General features: G+C 34.5%; 1 protein-coding gene across 6 annotated transcripts; it reads left to right on the top strand.

The window, feature by feature from the left end:
* The first annotated feature begins 1085 nt into the window (after positions 1-1085).
* LOC127097731 (protein virilizer homolog) lies at positions 1086-15957 on the top strand. 6 transcript variants are annotated; one of them, XM_051036228.1, is made up of 28 exons: positions 1086-1294; positions 1525-1613; positions 2448-2571; positions 3468-4142; positions 4284-4652; positions 4742-4846; positions 5003-5185; positions 5515-5656; positions 5756-5937; positions 6093-6178; positions 6275-6323; positions 6736-6802; positions 6898-7376; positions 7452-7551; positions 8693-8826; positions 9258-9325; positions 9410-9626; positions 9809-10024; positions 10155-10307; positions 10381-10434; positions 10513-10721; positions 10810-10879; positions 11079-11398; positions 12280-12463; positions 12548-13903; positions 14049-14834; positions 14937-15008; positions 15519-15957. In XM_051036228.1, the coding sequence occupies exons 1-28, from the start codon at positions 1220-1222 to the stop codon at positions 15537-15539; spliced, it is 6585 nt and encodes a 2194-aa protein (XP_050892185.1). In that variant the 5' UTR covers positions 1086-1219; the 3' UTR covers positions 15540-15957. The 6 variants fall into 6 exon arrangements, with proteins under 6 accessions (XP_050892185.1, XP_050892184.1, XP_050892183.1 ...); XM_051036227.1 differs by having other exon boundaries at positions 10807-10879; XM_051036226.1 differs by having other exon boundaries at positions 7443-7551.
* Positions 15958-19561: the final 3604 nt, after the last annotated feature.

Genomic DNA, 19561 nt, shown 5'->3' with positions numbered 1-19561 from the left:
TTGATTTTATTTTTTGAAAAATTAAAAGTTCATAACAAAAATTGATTTTAATTTTTAAAAAATTCAAAATCTAAAATAGGAGACTAAAAACAGAACCTTATAAGATATTTTTTATTGTTTATTATAAATAAATATTTGTTTGTAATATTTTTATCATATTTATTTTTTATTTAAAGAGATTTATATCACATTATAAATACGTATTTATTTCCTATCATCATTTCTTTATATTTGTTTACATACAAAACTACTAAATCATATTATTTTATTTATATTATTTTTTCATCTTTTCACTTTTTCTTCTTCTTTTATACCTTTTTTCATAAACCAAATAAAGTATTCATTTATTTGTATTAGAAATTAAAGTTTGCTTTTATTGCTTTCAAAAAATAAAATTAGAGCTCGTGAAATTATTTTTTGAGACTAAAATAAAATTTTATTCTTAATTTATAATTTTAGTTTATGTTTTTATCATTTAAAAATTGTTTATTTTTATATATAAGTATAACTTTAATTTATTTTTAGTATATATGTTTTTACAAAAATAATTACAGAAATAATTATAATAATTTGATATTTATAATGAATTGAGAATATAAAAACTATCTACACCAATATATATATAAATTAAATCGTAATCTCTATAAAACATTATTAACATTAACATGTGTTTTGCTTTTATTATTGATAAAAATAATAAATGTACTAAAAAATCTTATCAAATTATTTAAATAGTTAAGTTATTTACTTAAGAAGAAGTGGTAAAAAGGTAAATTCCTTTTAAGTGAAGGATATAAATATTTATTATTATTTTTATTTATTTTTGTCAAGAAAGGATAAAATTATTTACCAATTCTTTTAAAATAAATTAAAAAATAAAAATTATTTAATCAAATAATAATTAAATTATAAACAAAATACTCTTTTTTAAAAGCCAAAGAAAAAATAAATTCGTATTTCCTTGTCATAATACTATAGAAGATTAAATTCTGAGTATATATATTATATTATATTATTATGAAATATTATAATTTTTATTCAAATTATTATTATGAATTTAACTTTAAAACATGAAAAGTAATAAAATTCCCTTCCCCTCTCTCTCTCTCTCTCCCCTCTCTCTCTCTTTCTCTCTCTCTAAGTTGGCGACGAGCCACAAAACCCTAGAATTTCAAAATTCGCATGTTCCTCCTCTCTCAACTCCAATTCCCAATCTTCAATGGGTCGACCAGAACAATGTGTCCTCTTCGCTCATACCTTCGTTCATTCACATCTCGATGAGTACGTCGACGAGGTATTCCCTATCATTCGATTTTCAATCTTTGATATTCCTTTTTTATCATCCCTTTCTCTGCTGAACTTGCATTCTCTCCTTTCCAATTCTCGTTATAAAATTGAACGGATTACTCTGGCAACTACTCAAAGCTTGTTTCTTGCCAATTTCTAGTTGTTACTCTCCATCACCTATGGATTAGTTGCGTGAATGTTTGAACTGTGTTTCACTGAGTATATTGTTTTTTACAGGTAATTTTTTCAGAACCAGTTGTAGTCAACGCGTGTGAGGTTTTGGAACAGAGTGCATCATCAGTTGCCCAAGCAGTACCACTTGTTGGGTATGTTTTTTCTTTTCTTTTTGTCGTGATTAGTTGCTTTCTTGGTGTTAACAGTTTGATTATTGTATTGTTTGGAAATGTAGGTCAGTTTGGATTTAACTTGTAATAGTAATTTAACTTCCTAGAGCTTCTTTACTAGAATTAATTCACAATTTCAAGGCTTTAAGGGCCTGTATGTATTAGCTTATTCAATGTTATTGGTTGACATATATACTTGTGAGATTGACTATGTATGAGAGCTTATGAAAATAACTCATGGCGTTTCCTTAAACTGTTTTCAGTTTATTTCAATAGGCTATTTAGAAAAGCTTATTTAAAAACAGCCTGTAGCATATATATGAAAACAATTAGAATTTATTTTATTTTGTATGTTGTTATAGAAATAGTTTATACATAAGCACTTATAGGATAAATGCTTATACTATATACACTTAATTAAGTTGCTTATCCAAACACGGTCTTAATATTTATGCAAAAGTCTTTATAAGCATACATGTGTTTATTAAAAAATTATTGAGAGAATTTGTGCTAAATTTGAAATGTAGAAGCTAGTTTCAACTTTTACAATAAGCAGTTATTTGAAAATCTCATCCATATCAGAAGAATTTTTTTCATGTCTTTTTGTAGAGTAAATTATCTAAATTCGTTTGTAGTGTAATTTGCGGATATAGCTCGTGCTAGTTTTGGATGACCACATTATATTATGTAAAGTAGAAGACCACTTTGGTGTTGCTCACGCATCAAACTGTCCAAGGGATTTTTGTGTTTATGATTTGGTTGGGTGTCTGTTGAAGATTTTGAACTCAATTAGTTTATTGCTTGAAACCTTTTCAGGGCAACTTCACCTCCATCATTTGCCATAGAGGTGTTTGTTCATTGTGAGGGAGAGACAAGGTTTAGAAGACTTTGTCAGCCTTTTCTCTATTCACAGTCTTCATCAAATGTATTGGAAGTGGAGGTATATTTGACATTTTAGATGGTGTTATAATCATGTGCATGCTATTAACAATGTTTGGTTCCTTGTTCCTCTAACTGTCTGAGTATTTGATCTTGCTTTTATTTTTGTTGGACTTGGTCTCTGCTATATGTGTCATGCCGTTCTTCAGTTTTGATTTTTCAGATGTGACAAATATACTACTCCATCGCTATATATAGGACCCCCTTGATCAAATTCTGGGAATTAAAAAAGTTGTTAGCTGTATTAAACTTATTGAGAATTGATATTGTTTTAGAAGGTTACCCACCCTTCAAAATAGAAAAGTAATTTGTTTTTATCATAGTATTTATTGTAAGCCGCAGAAAAATATGTAACATAATTAGCCGCATGTTGGTAAAGAAATAATTGATGCAGTTGAAAATATGAAATGGTTCTTATAAGAAGTGACAGAAATCACGAGAGGGTCTTATATTTAGGGATAGAGGTAGTAGTATATCACAAAATGTAAAATTTTCGTGTTAGACAAATTTTGAAGTCTTACATTTTGTCATTTAATGACTGCCCAGTTTTCTTTGTTAGTGTCCTTGATTATTATGTCCTCATCAGTTCAGCTACGTAAATGTTGGCGCTTTGAAGATTTTTTTGACCTGAATTGCCCAAATATAATAAGTTGGTGATTAAAATTAATGAAAAAATGATTAAAATTTTGTATACTTGAGGATGTCTTCTTTTGCGTATGATATATGTATGTACTTATTAATATAAGTTATAATTGATTTGATGAACATTCACAGTCAATGACTTGTGGTGTGACTTGTTAGTAATTTGCCCTAGCTTTCAAATTTATACTCTTATAATTTTTCTATTAAAAATATTTAACTGTATCCAATTTTTGATTACCTGCATACATTTTTTAGGCTGTTGTCACTAGTCATCTAGTTGTGAGGGGCAGTTATCGCAGTTTGAGCTTGCTTATATATGGAAACACGGCTGAGGACTTGGGTCAGTTCAACATTGAGTTTGATGACAATGCGTTGACTGATCTTGTTGATTCTACTGAGGGGAAGCTTGAAGACCTGCCACTTGCATTGCATTCTACTAACTTTGCTATTGAAGATTTACGTTCTTCTTTGAGTGTCTTGTCTATTCCAGTTCCTGTAGCAGATATTTCTCTTGAAGTCAAACTTTTTTTACAGTTGATGTTAAAGATTTTAGAATTATCAGAGATTGGTAATAATGGACATATTGGAGATGATGGACATAAAGTTGTAAGTACTGTAGTATCGGCAATCTCTTCCTACATTTCTGGTGATATATGTGAATCAATCAGTGGGAGATATCAGATAGGGAAGAGAGCTGAGAAGTTTGAAGAGTTGCACAATGTTGTTAACAAGGCAAGAAAAGAGCTCACTGATGTCTATAGGGGTTTTAAGCAAAAGAATGAGATTGAATTCTCTGAATGTTCACCGGAGGGACATTATTTTGAATTGGAGACTGAAATATTGGATTCCAAAACACTGGTGGATATGTTTAATCAGATTAATCATTTCAGAAGGCACTCTTCATCTATAGGAGATCACTTTCTTTCTCGGGTAATCTATTGCTTTCTTCGTACTTGTTGCACCAGTATATTTGACTATTAGTTAAGAAAATTAGAGAAATTAATTCACTCCCTCTTATTTTTTTACGCTTGTCTTTTTTGCCTGCTTATGCCTCCATATGCTTTACTGCAGAATGAACACGCTCTTCTAGGATTGAGCATGGCTTATTTACTATGTTCCGGTAGAGAGAGCTGTTTTCAATTTGTTAATAGTGGGGGAATGCAGCAGATTGAAATGTTTTTTTCCAAGGACGGCCAGAATTCTACTACTATTACGCTTCTGCTTCTTGGTGTTGTAGAGCGGGCTACTAGATATTCTGTTGGATGTGAAGGCTTTTTAGGTTGGTGGCCCCGGGAAGATGAAAGCATCCCCTCTGGTTTTAGTGAAGGTTATAGCCATTTGTTGGAGTTGATACTGTCAAAACCTCGACATGATGTTGCCTCCCTTGCAACCTATTTGCTTCATCGCTTAAGATTTTATGAAGTTGCTTCAAGATATGAGGTATTGCTTTCAATGAAGGCTCTTGCTTTGAATGTTCATTTTCTTTTAAGAACTTCATCTTTATCTTGTGGTAATTAAATTTTTGCCAGTCTGCAGTTCTGTCTGTGCTGGGAAACACCAGTACTTTTGGCAGGGTAACAGACGTTACTTTGAATATGCTTAGTTCTGCTGAAGTTCTGCTCAGAAAGCTCCTGGTCAGTTTTATGTCAATAGATTGTAACTTTTTGTAGTACTTAAAATGAGTTGCAAGCAAAATTTTATTTTATTTTTCCCATACAACTTAGGTTGATCTGTGAATATAGCTTTGAAATAAGTTTTTCGTTAATGTTTGTTGACAAGTACTAATGCAGAAATTGATGAATTCACGTGGTCCAATTGAAGATCCTTCTCCCGTGGCTTGTGCAAGTAGATCCCTGATTACTGGTCAAACAGATGGATTGTTGTCATATAAAACAACTTCCAACTTGATCAGTTCTTCGAGTTGTTGCTTTTCAGATTGGGATATCGATACACATTTACTTGGATTGTTAAAGGTATACCATTAACCATTTTAATGTTACATGTTATTATTGCTAAATTTTTTTATCTGCTCAAAGTTGGGATACAACTTGTTAAGCATCACATGTGTGTATCTCTTAAGTGCAGTCTTTTGTGCCTTCTTGCCTATATATATATATACATATATATGTATGTATGTATGTATATATATATATATATATATATATATATATATATATATATATATATATATATCTGTAGTAGATAAATAGTATTTTAATGTGAGGGCTGTGGGATTAGTTTCTACGATTATAAGTGTTTATTGGGCTTATATCCACTCATGATCACGTGATTTTGGATGCAGGAGAGGGGATTTCTTTCATTATCAACTGCGCTGTTGTCATCATCTATACTGCGGGTGGAAAGGGGTCATGTCATGGAGATATTCATGGATGTCACATCATCTATTGAGGCTGTGATTCTATCATTTCTTTTTTGTCGTTCAGGTTGGCCACAATTAATATATGTACACACATTGTTTGACCTTTATCAGAAACTAGAAAAAGAAATACCACTATTTGAACCACTTTTCTCCAACATTGTAGGCTTGATATTCCTATTACAGGATCCCGAACTTTCTAGTACTTTAATCCGTGCCTTTAGGGGTGGTCATCACGGCAACAAGGAAGATAGTATTCCGCTTCGCTATGCTTCCGTTTTGATATCAAAGGGTTTCTTTTGTAGTCCACTGGAGATAGGAACAATAATTGGGATGCATCTAAAAATGGTTAGTACTTAGTGACACCCCCAAATAGTGTCTGAAAAACACTTGTTTTCTCTTTCCCTCCTCTTGATGCTGCTGTATCATTTTTTTTTTAAATATAATTTTTTAATCTAATGTTTGTTTATACCTAATTGCGACAATTTTTGCACTTGCTATAGGTTAATGTGATTGATCGTTTGCTTTCATCAAATCCACAATCGGAAGAGTTCTTATGGGTTGTGTGGGAACTGTCTGCTCTCTCAAGGTGGAACATTGCCTTATTTTTATTTCTTTCCAGGATTGAAGCTTAATCATTTGAACATTGTTTGAGCTGTGAATTAAACCTGGTGATGATTTATAGGTCTGATTGTGGGCGTCAAGCACTGTTTTCTTTTGGAAACTTTCCAGAGGTATGCACAAAATTATACTTTGACACACCACAATAATGCGGTGGCATAGCCTTTTAGGTCACTTAATTTAAAGTATTTTGCAAAATTAATATATTCATGGCGTGCGTGATGTATTTACCAGAACAAAATAGGTGAATATTTTTTAATACAAAAAATTCTGAATTTTGTATTTTACCTGGAACTTCGATCTCTTATTATTTACCTGAACAAAATAGGTGAAAATTTCATTTATGTTATGCTTAGCAGGGTTATTTTGTTCTTGTTTGTGGGGTATGTATGTGTAAGCGCACATGGATGTTTCTTTTATAGATCTAGTTAACTAAAAGGAGTTTTTGTATATTTGCTTAGGCAGTTTGGTATATGATATATTGAGTTTAATACTTAAGTACTACTACCCTTTCATTTTCTGTAGGCTGTTTCCATCTTGATTGAAGCATTAAGTTCTACCAAGGAATCTGAATCCGATGGGAAAAACAGCGGTAGTCAAGTCACTCTGTTATCTTTTTTATGCATAGTAGTGGCATGATTTCTTGTTTGGTGATTAACCTGCTGGTTCTTATTCTGCTGATTTCAGGATCTTTACCTGTAAATCTTACAATATTTCATTCAGTTGCTGAGATTATTGAAGCTATTGTTACTGATTCCACATCATCATCTTTGGGCTCTTGGATTGGACATGCTACAGAACTTCATAGGGCTCTGCATTTCTCTTCTCCTGGTTCTAACAGAAAAGATGCTCCCTCACGTCTGTTGGAATGGATAGATGCTGGTGTAGTATATAACAAACATGGGGGTATTGGTCTCCTACGTTATGCTGCTCTATTGGCTTCTGGAGGAGATGCCCAGTTAACTTCAACTAGTGTCCTAGTTTCAGATTTGACTGATGTTGAAAATGTTGTTGGAGAGTCTTCTGGTGGCTCTGATATTAATGTCATGGAGAATCTTGGGAAGTTCACATCTGAGAAGTCTTTTGATGGCGTTACTCTTCGTGATTCTTCTCTGTCACAGTTAACAACAGCATTGAGGATTTTGTCTTTTATTTCTGAGAACCCTGTATGTTATAGTAAATTTTGAATTAGTTTATTGATAATTATAAATCCTCTCTTATGACAGTTTTAGTCTATGCAGACTGTTGCCGCGTCTCTCTATGATGAAGGTGCTGTTACAGTTATTTATGCCATTTTGGTCAACTGCCGATTTATGCTTGAGAGGTCCTCAAACAATTATGGTAAATTAGTTATTATTACTTGTTATATACATCAAATATATTGCTAGGTTATGACATCAATTATGAAAGACTTTCCCTTTTCATCAACAATATTTGGAATGCGTTTCTTTCCCTTTCAACAGGGTAGTTTTTGTAACTCTTTTCAGTATTTATGAACTTGAATGTTAATTGTGTACTGGGTATTTGTTTATTATAAAGGTTTACTAAGGGTATGAATGTCAGTAGGGCTTACGTTAACAGCTAGGTCATTCTCAATCAGTTACAGCCTTTAAAAATACAATCTTTTGGGGTTCCTGATACGAAACAGACACGTGCTAATAAACCTTATTTGGTTTATACACACAAACTCAAAACTAAGGAGCCCAATCAGCCCAACACTGAAGTCTCTGACAGCTGGCGGAAAATTGGAATAGGGGGATGGGAGTTAGTTACAAGAGAGAGGAAAGGGACGGGAATTTAGTTACAAGAGAGAGAGGAAAGAGATCTGGGAGTATATAGTATCAGGGAAAGAGTGTGAGGCATCCTTGGGAATATTCAGTGTTAGTTTGGGTCTAGAGAGAGTATTTCTTTGACTAGGGGGGGGGGGGGGGGGTTGTTACCCTTATACTCTTTGTGTAAGATCACATTCATACATCAATAGAATTTTACTCCCATTCCATTCATTCCTTTAATTTGTTCATTTCTTAATTTCGCTGGTCGCAAACTGCGACACAATGGGCTTTCAAATAGTGGCCGGCCTCCGCGCTGCGCTGCTCACCTGGGATAGGGCCGCTACTCCCCGGGATTGATTACTAGTGGCCTGTGAAAAAAGATATCAAGTCTGTCAATAATTGATTACCCATTAACCACATAATGAACTTCATTAACCACATATTTGAACGTCATTAACCCCCCAACTTAGTTTAAAGAGTAACATACTGTGTTGGAATACAGTGGCACTCTCGAGTGTTAAAAAACATTTTTATTTACTTGTTTGTGTACAGTTTGTTCTTATGTTTTTGGACCATCACTCCCATTACTTGTACTCACCTTTTGCTTGTTTTGATACAACTATTTTTTTTTGTCTTGTTAGTAGAAATTTCATATTGCTATTTGTTCTTACTATAGCTTGGCTAATGAACTTTTCGGTTTTTTTGAACAGATTACCTTGTAGACGAGGGTACCGAGTGCAATGCTACATCAGACTTACTATTGGAACGCAATCGTGAGCTGAGCATAGTTGATCTCTTGGTTCCTTCACTTATGCTACTGATTACACTTCTGCAGAAATTACAGGTATTTCCTCTAGAGCTTCGTAGTTTTCTTGTGTGTAGCCACTTGTTTCAAACTTTGAAAAATTTATATTTAGATTGTGATGTGCATCATACTTATCAAAAGTTCATTGTACAAAATGTGATCAATTTGCAAGCTTGAGGATTGATTATCACATGTTGATAGGTGGTTATGTCTCCAACCCAAAAGCAGTGTAAACTAGTAGCTTCTGAGATTTTCTGTATCAATGTGTATTGGGTTAAATGAGGGAATGAGATATTGTATTATTTGATAATGGTCCTTCTCTTGATATGTCGTGTAAATATTTTTGTTTTTATAAGCAAATAGACGAGGCGAAAATGGTGTTTTTTACAGTATTATACCACTGACTGACTGTAAATGAAAACTCTTGTGTAATGCATTCTTGATATAGATTGTTTGATTGCAATTTATAGGAAGCAAAGGAACAACACCGAAATACAAAATTAATGAATGCTCTTTTAAGAGTACACAGGGAAATAAGGTATCTCTTAGATTCCTTTCTCTTTGCATCTGATTTGAGAATCACACTATCTTCTTTTAGTTGATTAAATCCTGGTCATTGCAGCCCCAAGCTAGCTGCATGTGCTGCAGAGTTATCATCTCCGTATCCTGATTACGCGATAGGTTATGGAGCTGTCTGTCATTTGATTGCATCTTCCCTTGCCTTTTGGCCAGTATATGGCTGGAGTCCAGGTCTTTATCACACTCTTCTTGCCAGCGTTCAGGGTACTTCATTGTTGACTCTAGGTCCAAAAGAAACATGCAGTTTGCTCTATCTTTTGGTATGCTTATCCATTTGAGCTTCTACTCTGTAAACTGTGGTTGCTTTTATTTCTTTAAATATTTCATATCACTCTGTTTACATTCAATTCATCAAAACCATGTTATTTTTTAGGACATGTATAATAAGGTTATTTAGCTGTTTGTATGAGTGATATTTTCCATACCTGTTTTCTATTGCAAGATTGATTTGTTTCCCGAGGAAGATATATGGCTCTGGATTGGTGGAATGCCTTTGTTAACTACACGAAGGATGTTGGCTGTTGGAACCCTATTAGGGCCTCAGAAGGAGAAGCATGTCAACTGGTATTTGGAATCTGGATCCCTTGGGAAGCTGATTAGCCAATTGTCACCACACCTTGACAAAATTGCTGAGATTGTACAGCACCATGCTATTTCTGTATGTTGTTTGTGTCTGTGGTGATCTTACATTTTCTAATATGAAGTTTCTAATATGAAGTAGGCATTGTTGGTGAAATACTGAAATTTATGTGAATGCTTGTCAATGTGTTATTCTGGTTTTCTGGCAGGCATTAGTAGTCATTCAAGATCTGCTGCGTGTTTTTGTAACTCGCATTGCTTTCCAAAATGTTACTTATGCATCTATGCTTTTACAACCAATATTGTCATCGATCAGTAGTCATGTTTCAGAATCATCCCCATCAGATACTGATGCATACAAGGTAAAGATTCTGTGGTCCTTATAATTTAGAACTTGTAGTTTATCTAGCTTGACAATTTGTCCTTTATTTTCAGGTTTTGAGGCTTCTTGATTTTCTTGTCAGCCTATTAGAGCACCCACTTGGAAAGGTCATTGAACTTCTATATATTTTTTCTGCTGTCCTCTTTGTTCCTGTTTCTTATAATTGACTGGATTCTCTCTATCAGGGCCTATTGCTGAGACTGGGCACTCTTGAGACACTAACAAAAGTACTGGATAGATCTCTTGTCATTGTTGATGGAAAGCCAACTCCTGATGGTAGAAGTTCTGTAAAGTACAACTTTAATTTTTTTAGTTGGTGTCTCCCGGTGTTCAAGTTTATCATGCTTCTTTTTAATTCTGAAACTTCCCAATATTACTCCCGAAGACATGACTCGTGAGTAACATATGTTATTTTTAGTATTATTAGTTATGTTCCGTTCAAGTTTGAACACTAACTGATGAATTTTCTGGCTGTTCAGCAGTAACTTTTTTGAAAAGATGAAAGATGAAGATTATGCCCTCATTTTACCTTATCTTTTGAAGAGTTGCCAGGTGACTCTCTGATCTTGTCAATACAAATTCTTAGATCTGTTTAGATATTGTGTTGTTACTGAAATGCACTTCTTCATTTGGATACCATTCAGGAAAAAGGGATTGCCCAAATTCCTGGTTAAAGACTCATTGTATAGTTTAAATTGTTGTGCTATTTTTCATTGCTCTCAATATTAACGAATAATTTTAATTTTTCAAGGTCCTACCTGTTGGAAAAGAGTTACTTGCTTGTCTTATAGCTTTCAAAGAATTAGCTTCATGTAGTAAAGGTCAAATGACATTTGAAGCAGTTCTTTCCGGCATCCATTATAATGCTCGTGAGCATGATCAGAAAGATGATATGGATGTAAACTATAATATTCCTAGTATGGCAGAATGGAAAAAATGCCCTCCTTTACTTAGCTGTTGGATGAAGTTGTTGAGATCAATTGACACAATGGAGGGTTTGTCGCCTTATGCAATTGAAGCTGTCTATGCTTTATCTGTGGGGTCTCTACAGTTTTGCATGAATGGGGACAGGTGAGATTTTAATTTCCTGATTGGTGTTTCTGATTAACTTCTATGGACGTGCTTATGCAAACTTTTGAAAAAACGTTCTTTCAATTTGCATGTTCACTAGAACTCACATACTCTTTTAGAATGGAACAACTGAAGTTATTTAAACATTGTTCTCCCTCTTTTTTTTTATGCTTCCTTGACAGCATCGAAGTGATAGGTCTGTTATTGTTAATTAAGCTGTTAGTTAATTTAGCTATAAACTGAAAGCTGATCAAAACAACAACTAAGCCTTATCCCATTAGTTGGGGTCGGCTACATGGATCAACTTTCGACATAATGTTCTATCAAGGACCATGCCTCTATCCAAATTATTAATCTCGAGATCTTTCTTAATAACTTATCTTATAGTCTTTCTAGGTCTTCCTCCTCGAATTGTTGCCTTCTCTCCATCTGGTCTACTCTCCTCACTACAGAATATACATGTCTTCTCTCTACATGTCTAAACCACCAAAGTCTATTTTCCACCATCTCCTCTACTATAGGTGCTACCTGACACTCATCTAAATGAAAACTGATCATTTAACTAAAATGTAAATATTTCCATAAGTAGCTGATGAAACACCAAATATGTTGAATGTTATAGGCATCCCCTCTATCTCTCTCCAGGGTGTCTGCATTTACATATTTATGTATTTGTGGTGTTTGCCTGTATTTACATATTTATGCTATAAATGAAGGCCTTATCAAATACATATCTACATTTTTAATTTTTTTCTCTTGACATCAAAAGTTTCTTTGTTGAAAAGACGGCTGTGATTTATTTGAAAATTTCTCTTTACTCTCTCCTTATATTATTGTTTGGGGGGCAATCTATCAGGATAAATTTAAAGTTTCTTTGTTAGTTTGTTTTCCGACAGAGTTCTCGCATTGAAGTACCTCTTTGGACTTTCTGACGATGTGACAAGATCACTCGATTTTCCTGAAGAAAATATAAACTGCATACTAGATTTGAGTACTATGTTAAGTTCAAAGGCTACTGTGGATGATTGTTTGGTCACCTCTCACTTGCAAATCCCGTTATACCAGGTAAAACTCCATTTCTATACAGCTTCCTGTTTATTGCTTTTTCCCTGAATCATTTTTTAACCTCCCGACTGTTTCTGATGCAAGGTTTCTGAGACAGTGAAATCATTGTACTTAGTATTGCAAAGGCCTGTTGATTCCATGGAGTTGGGTGATGTTGTTTTACCTCAAAATGACGTTTTAGATTTTCCAAAGGCACTTCACATGCTTGAAAACAGTGTTGAAAAGATCGACAATTATCTCGACGTTGGAGGACTTGGTGACAAATTTCTTTGGGAGTGTCCAGAAACGTTACCTGATAGATTAACACAAACAAATCTGGCTGCCAAAAAGAAATTGTCAGCAATGGATGGACCAGTGAGGCGAGGCAGAGGAGAAAGTTTTCAAGCTGATGTTTCTGCTTTTTCGCGTGGCTTAGCACCGTCTACTGTTTCCTCGGGTCCTACGCGTAGAGATTCCTTCCGGCAGCGCAAGCCGAATACCAGCAGACCACCATCTATGCACGTGGATGACTATGTGGCTAGGGAGAGAAATGTTGATGGGATTACCAATGTAATAGCAGTGCCACGAACAGGATCTACTGGTGGGAGACCCCCATCAATCCATGTGGATGAATTTATGGCCAGACAAAGGGAACGTCAGAACCCTTCAGCAACAGTAGTGGGAGAAGCCGTGGGACATCTAAAAAATGCTTCTCCTGTGAAAGCTTCAGATGTAGAGAAGTCAAACAAATCTAAGCAATTAAAAACAGATCTTGATGATGATCTTCAAGGAATTGATATAGTTTTTGATGGAGAGGAGTCTGACTCTGATGACAAATTGTCTTTCCTTCAACTGGATGATAATTTACAGCAGCCTGCCCCAGTTATTGTTGAGCAAAGCTCTCCCCACTCAATTGTTGAAGAGACAGAAAGTGATGCTGTTGATAGTAGCCAATTTTCTCGCATGGGTACCCCATTAGGATCTAACATCGATGAAAATGTCCAGAGTGAATTTTCTTCAAAGATGTCTGGTTCACGACCTGATATGTCATTGACTCGTGAATCAAGTGTCTCTTCAGACAGGAAATATGGCGAGCAGGCTGACGACACAAAGAATGCTCTTCAAGCAAAGATATCTGGTGGATATGATTCTGCAACAACAAATAGTTCGTTCCCAGTGCCTCTTTACAACAATCCACCAACATCTATGCAATTACCAGTTGATTCAAGGATTGCTTCTCAGAATTTCTTTTTAAAGAACAGTCCCCAACATGGTGGAATTGCTACAGGTTCTCAAGGACAGTATGACCCGAGATTTTTTCCGAACCAACCTCCTTTACCGCCCATGCCACCACCACCAACAATCTCACCTGTAATGTCAAATGGTATCGATTCATTGCATAGTCAATCATCCTCATTCGCTAATTCTCCAGCAGGTGCACGCCGTTCAGTTACATTTCAAGTGAGTAATTTTGCTTTGCCTTATTGCTCTTTAGTTATTTATTTCCTTCTTTCTAGTTACTCTTCAGTCTTTTAAATCAAATTTTTTATCCTGTTTTTGTCTTTCTAAATTCGGCACTGACTACTCATGTAATTTTTCTTGGCAGGGACCATCAGATTATTTATCTCCATTCAACAACGGTTCAACTGCATCACCATTTGCATCTTCTGTTCCCATGCCAGATTCCAAATATTCTAGGAATTCTATATCTTCCCCTAGTGGACCTAGTAGACTTGCTCCTCCCCTGCCTCCTACACCACCTCCTTATGCATCTAGTCCATATAATTTACCATCTATCAAAACTCCTGTCTCACAACCTGCTCCATATAATCAAGCAAGTATTGGGAATACTGAACATTCTCAGGCCTCTATTGCTCCTTCAGGAGCCAGATTGTCATCCTACCCTTTAAATTCTTCGATGATGTCCTTGGGGTACAATAGGCCAGCTTCTATGCCAATGACTGTCTTCGGTAACGCCTCAAATCAGCAACAGAATGAGAGCCAGTCAAGCTTCTTGCAGAGTATCTCTGTCCCCCAAGCTTCCTTTCAGTCAATGCATTCAGTTCCACAGTTGCAGCCACTGCAGCCCCCCCAGCTTCCACGCCCTCCACAACCACCTCAGCTTCCTAGGCCTCCTGTTCAAGCTTTACAGCAGTTGGAACAAGGGATGGCCGTACCGAGCAATGTTCAAGTGCATGAGTTACAGATGCTGCAACGGTCTCAAGTTTCTTCAATGCAGACATATTATCAAACCCAGCAGCAACAATTTTCACATGAGCAGCAACAGCAGCAAGTTCAACATACTCAACAAACGGGGGATGCTCAATCACAGGAGCTTTCAAATGCTGGAATGTCATTACACGAGTATTTTAAGTCTCCAGAGGCCATTCAGGTATTTGCCACCTGCCATGCACTTTTTAAGGTAGGATTTGTCAGAGACAAATTTGATTAGACCTGTTTTTAATCTTATCATTGCACCTCTCTAACATTGCAGTCTTTGTTGAGTGACCGCGACAAACTTTGCCAGCTGTTGGAGCAGCAACCAAAATTAATGCAGATGCTACAGGTTGTTCTTTTTAATATTTATTTTGTGCATCTTATGTTTGCTTGTTAGCCAAGGAGTCAAAGAAATAGATCAAATTATTGTCCAATTTCTCTTATTTTGATGATGTCTTACATTAATGTGGTTGTTCGTGTTATGACTCTTTAAGAACTCTTAACTACCCTTTAAATCTTTGCCTAATGTTTTTATTTTCTATTTTTCACTTTTAATCACAAGTATTATTTTCATTTTATTTCCTGTCTACAGGGAACATGTAATATTCTAAAATAGATCATAAGGTCGTTGTGACAACAGAAAATAAAAACAATGTTTTCCCAAACAAAAATGCTTTTCATTTCCATTTTCCTAGTTTTCTAATTCTTGCTCTGTGGTACTTACTTTACCTAATGAATAAAATGATTTAGGATCTCTTTAATTTAATATAAATTCTTGTTACAAAATATAAGATGGTTTATATTTTTTGATTCTACTGATCTGATACATGGACTGAAGTTATTTCTTGCTATTATGCAGGAAAGGTTAGGCCAGATGTAGCAGCATATTGACCAAGTAGAACCTCAGAAGCATGGCTTTTTGCATAGTCAATACCTGTAAATGTCCGTTCATTGTCTGCCCATGAGTGGTGGTGGTGTTTGTGCATCAGCCACCAAATATCAACCACCAAAATTTTGTGTTAATATATGTACTTTTTGACTTTGTTCAATTTGTTCCAACACTGATTCTCATTTTGGACGAAGATGATTATGGCTGGAGAGTGATTTCTGGTGGAGTTAAGAAGGGAGATGGATGTTTAGATCCAAGTAACTGGTCTAAATGTGACATTCCTTCAGTAACTGGTACCATCATTATGCTGCTTGTTGTATTTAGTATTGTACATAACTATTGCTCCTTGAAATTTCAAATTGTATCATTCCTTTACATAGTTTTACCTGGCATTGTAGTTGTACAGTAATTTCATTTCTCTAGTTTTTAAAATATAAAATAATCGAAGGGACTTGCCAACTTTCCAATATACTATGGGGAAGGCGTTTTTTTCCTCACATTTTTAATTGAGAAATAGATTAAAAATCTCTCATCCGAAATAACTAGAGGAAAAAAAAACATTTTGTATAAGTTTCTATCTATATCTTAATTCTCTATTGCTTCATTATCTTTTAGTATGTTGGATAAAACAAAATTATCAGTTATTTTTGTAACTTATAGGAAGGTAGTTTCTAGTTGAGAAGTTAGTTAATTGAAGTTAAAATACTTGATAAAATTAACTCTTAAAAGGTTTAAGATTCAAAATAATAGAAATATTAGGTGTTTGAGAAAATGATTAAAAGTTTAATTTAATAAGCAAGTAGTATAAAATACAATAAAAGTTTAATAATTTACGTAGATGATTTTATATCTTGAGACAAACATGTCATATTACTTAAATTATAAAGACTGGTTAATTGTAAAATAATAAATTTAATTGTATTAAATAGTTTAAAAATATAGTAAGAAGAAGAAAGGAAAAAAAATAAAAATTTGACATTTGAGAATAAAAGTTTGTTAATTAAATATTAAATAAAAGGGTTGTGTTAATAGTGCTGTATTAAATGAGTTTGATTAACACCGGGTTCTTTTTTTAATTATGTGATTATAAAGGGTTCTTTTTCTGATTATGTGATTATAGAGTGGTCTAACCACATTATATTTTATATAGTCCCTATTCATTATGGGTCGAGGGTTAATGCCCACACTTTTACCCACACCAATCAGATTTTAGATACTCAGACTTTAATTGATAGGGTCACTTAACCAATAAAGAAGCCTACTTATGCACCCCATCAGAATCATGATTAATTCATTTTCAAAAACTAAAATAACAATTGATTGCAATCCACAAAATATCACAGAAGCATGAGCCCCCCACCCCACCCCACACACACACCCCACGTCCCTCTTTCCCACCCGCAACCTTCAACTGAAACTTCAGTTTTCTCCCTTCAGCTAGAGTCATTATTTGAAAAATGTCTTTAATCACACGATGAATCTTGCCATCCATTCCTCTCTGGACAACCAGTTTAACCAATTGTAACTAGTAGAGTAAATAAATGAAAAAACATCGATAATATTCACACACATGTCGCATATTAGGGAACAAACAATATTATAAAAATCTGGCCGGATGGACCAACTAGACTCTGATACCAAATATGTAACACCCTATTTTCCGCGCGCATAAATATACTAAAATTAGAGTATTCATACATTCAAATAAGATGTCATACATTCTCTTTTCAAAACATAAATGCATTGTAATACTTTAACAAAAATATCACAAATCAACACCTTCACTTAGGGTGTCATCGCATGCTCACCTTCACTTAAGGTATCATCGCAACATAATCTCTCACAATATAACATGCAATAGTTAAATCATTTAAACTCCAAATGCACTTTATAACATAATCAAACTCATAAATGAATCTCCTCAAAATAACGAAATATCAAACATGATAGTGTACATTAACTCTCTAATGAAAAGACAAGAAGAAAATTTGCAAACGTTCCCCAATATTACATCTCATAGTATGTAAACCAAAACGTAGAAAGGAAAAGGAAGAAACAGTCTCATGCCTTCCTCAAACTCTAAGCAGTTACTCAGTTACTGACTCATTTGTACTCCGAAGAGTAGTACATACCACATCAACAATAAACGAGTGAGAAATCACAAATAATAATAACACACATATACTACAAAGTAGGATATCAAACACAACATGTTCTACACAATCTCATTCACAGTATATCACACTACATTCTCACACCCATACTCATAAACCAATCACAACTCAACAAATATGCATATAACTCATTATGTAATGCAACTCGACTAATGAAACTCTATGCATATGCATGTGATACCAACTCTATATTTGGTTCTCTCTGGAACTGGGTCCCCTTTCTGAACCCATGAGCCACCTCTCTGAGCTCTAATCCCCATCTACGAGCTTGGGATAAGCCACTAGTCCCCTCTCTGAACTAGCATACATGCCTCTTAACACAACTCAATGATTCATGCTCATACACATCAAATCAATGCATTAAGACCCCTCATTGATCTTAACATAATGCATTGACAACTCAAGTAATCCCCTCTCTAGATTACTATACTACAATAATTCACATATGCACAACATCATATAATTCAGTACACCTCAGGTATACAACCAATCTCCTCAGTTAGATTATTACTCATATCTGCAAGAACACAATAGTCATAAATATCACCTCAAAACATAATGACATCATCACACTCTTATCTCACACGAAAACATCATTATAATAACATCATCATCATCCTCAATATAACTCACTAATAAATAACACTACACTAGTTCATGAGGTAACTCTGCGCGTTAGCTTTCTAACGCTTCGAACGACGTCTCATTTGGACTTACAGAACGAAAGTTACGACCAAAATCGTCGGACAGTGCAACAAAAGACAAGACAAACATTCTGGAAGTTTGGGGTCGACTCCTAGCCTCAATGGGTCAACTCCAGTCAGTTATGGGTCGACTCCAAGCACGTAGGGGTCGACTCCAACTGCTGTTTTTGCTTAAAAACCAGTTTTTAATGGACATGGAAATTCTTTTAATATTATAAAACCATCCAAACACTTCTTAACACAAAAAAAACTTATTTTAAACATCTATTTTATCAAATTAAAACGCCACTATTGTAAAGCCCTAACTCTACCAATTAACATATCATTCAATCACAAATTCATCAACTCATCATCAATTCACATATCTAAAACCTTCGTCATTACAACATGGTGGAAAACACACATATATACACAATATAGAGTTTCGAACATCAATTCACACGAAATTCACATCAATATAATTAGGAGAATATCACTCCTCAAGAACACACATAGGAATTATCACAATCATCATCCCTATTGAAGGTTAAGGACTCCTCTACCCTACCCCTCGTGCATAATCCCTTATTGAAGGTCATTCTCCCTCTTACCTTAAATATCTCCAACAAAATTCTTCAAAGCTCTTTCAATGAATGCTCTTCCTATGCCTTATCCCTTGCCTCTTCCTCTTTCCACCAAATTCTGTTTTCACGTAGAAAACTCTCACAACTCCTTACTAACCTTTTTATTAGTAACCTAATCCCTCAATTAAAGACATCCAACATTACCCTCACTTATCCCCATATTCACCAAAATTCCCTTATCATCTCTAATTTTATTTTAATAAAAATACTACTAATACTCCTTATTTTTCTATTATTCTATTTTCTCATTTTAATTAAATAATTTGATTAAAATACTATTACTTAATTAAATAAAATAGTCTCTGTAAAGACAAAGAATCAGACAACATACGATCGCAAGTTTCGATGATGACAAAAGACCATCATGCACGTCTACAAACAAATGCAACACATTACCCATCATATCCTTTTCTACGCTTGTCTAAACCTATTATAATGTTTAAGAACATATGTGGACAAAGTGTGATTATGACGAAATGCATGAAAATCACAAAACACATATTTATGCAGAT

Source organism: Lathyrus oleraceus, chromosome 6 (assembly GCF_024323335.1).
Source record: "Lathyrus oleraceus cultivar Zhongwan6 chromosome 6, CAAS_Psat_ZW6_1.0, whole genome shotgun sequence".
NCBI lineage: Eukaryota > Viridiplantae > Streptophyta > Magnoliopsida > Fabales > Fabaceae > Lathyrus > Lathyrus oleraceus.
This window is presented reverse-complemented; position numbering and strand designations above follow the sequence as displayed.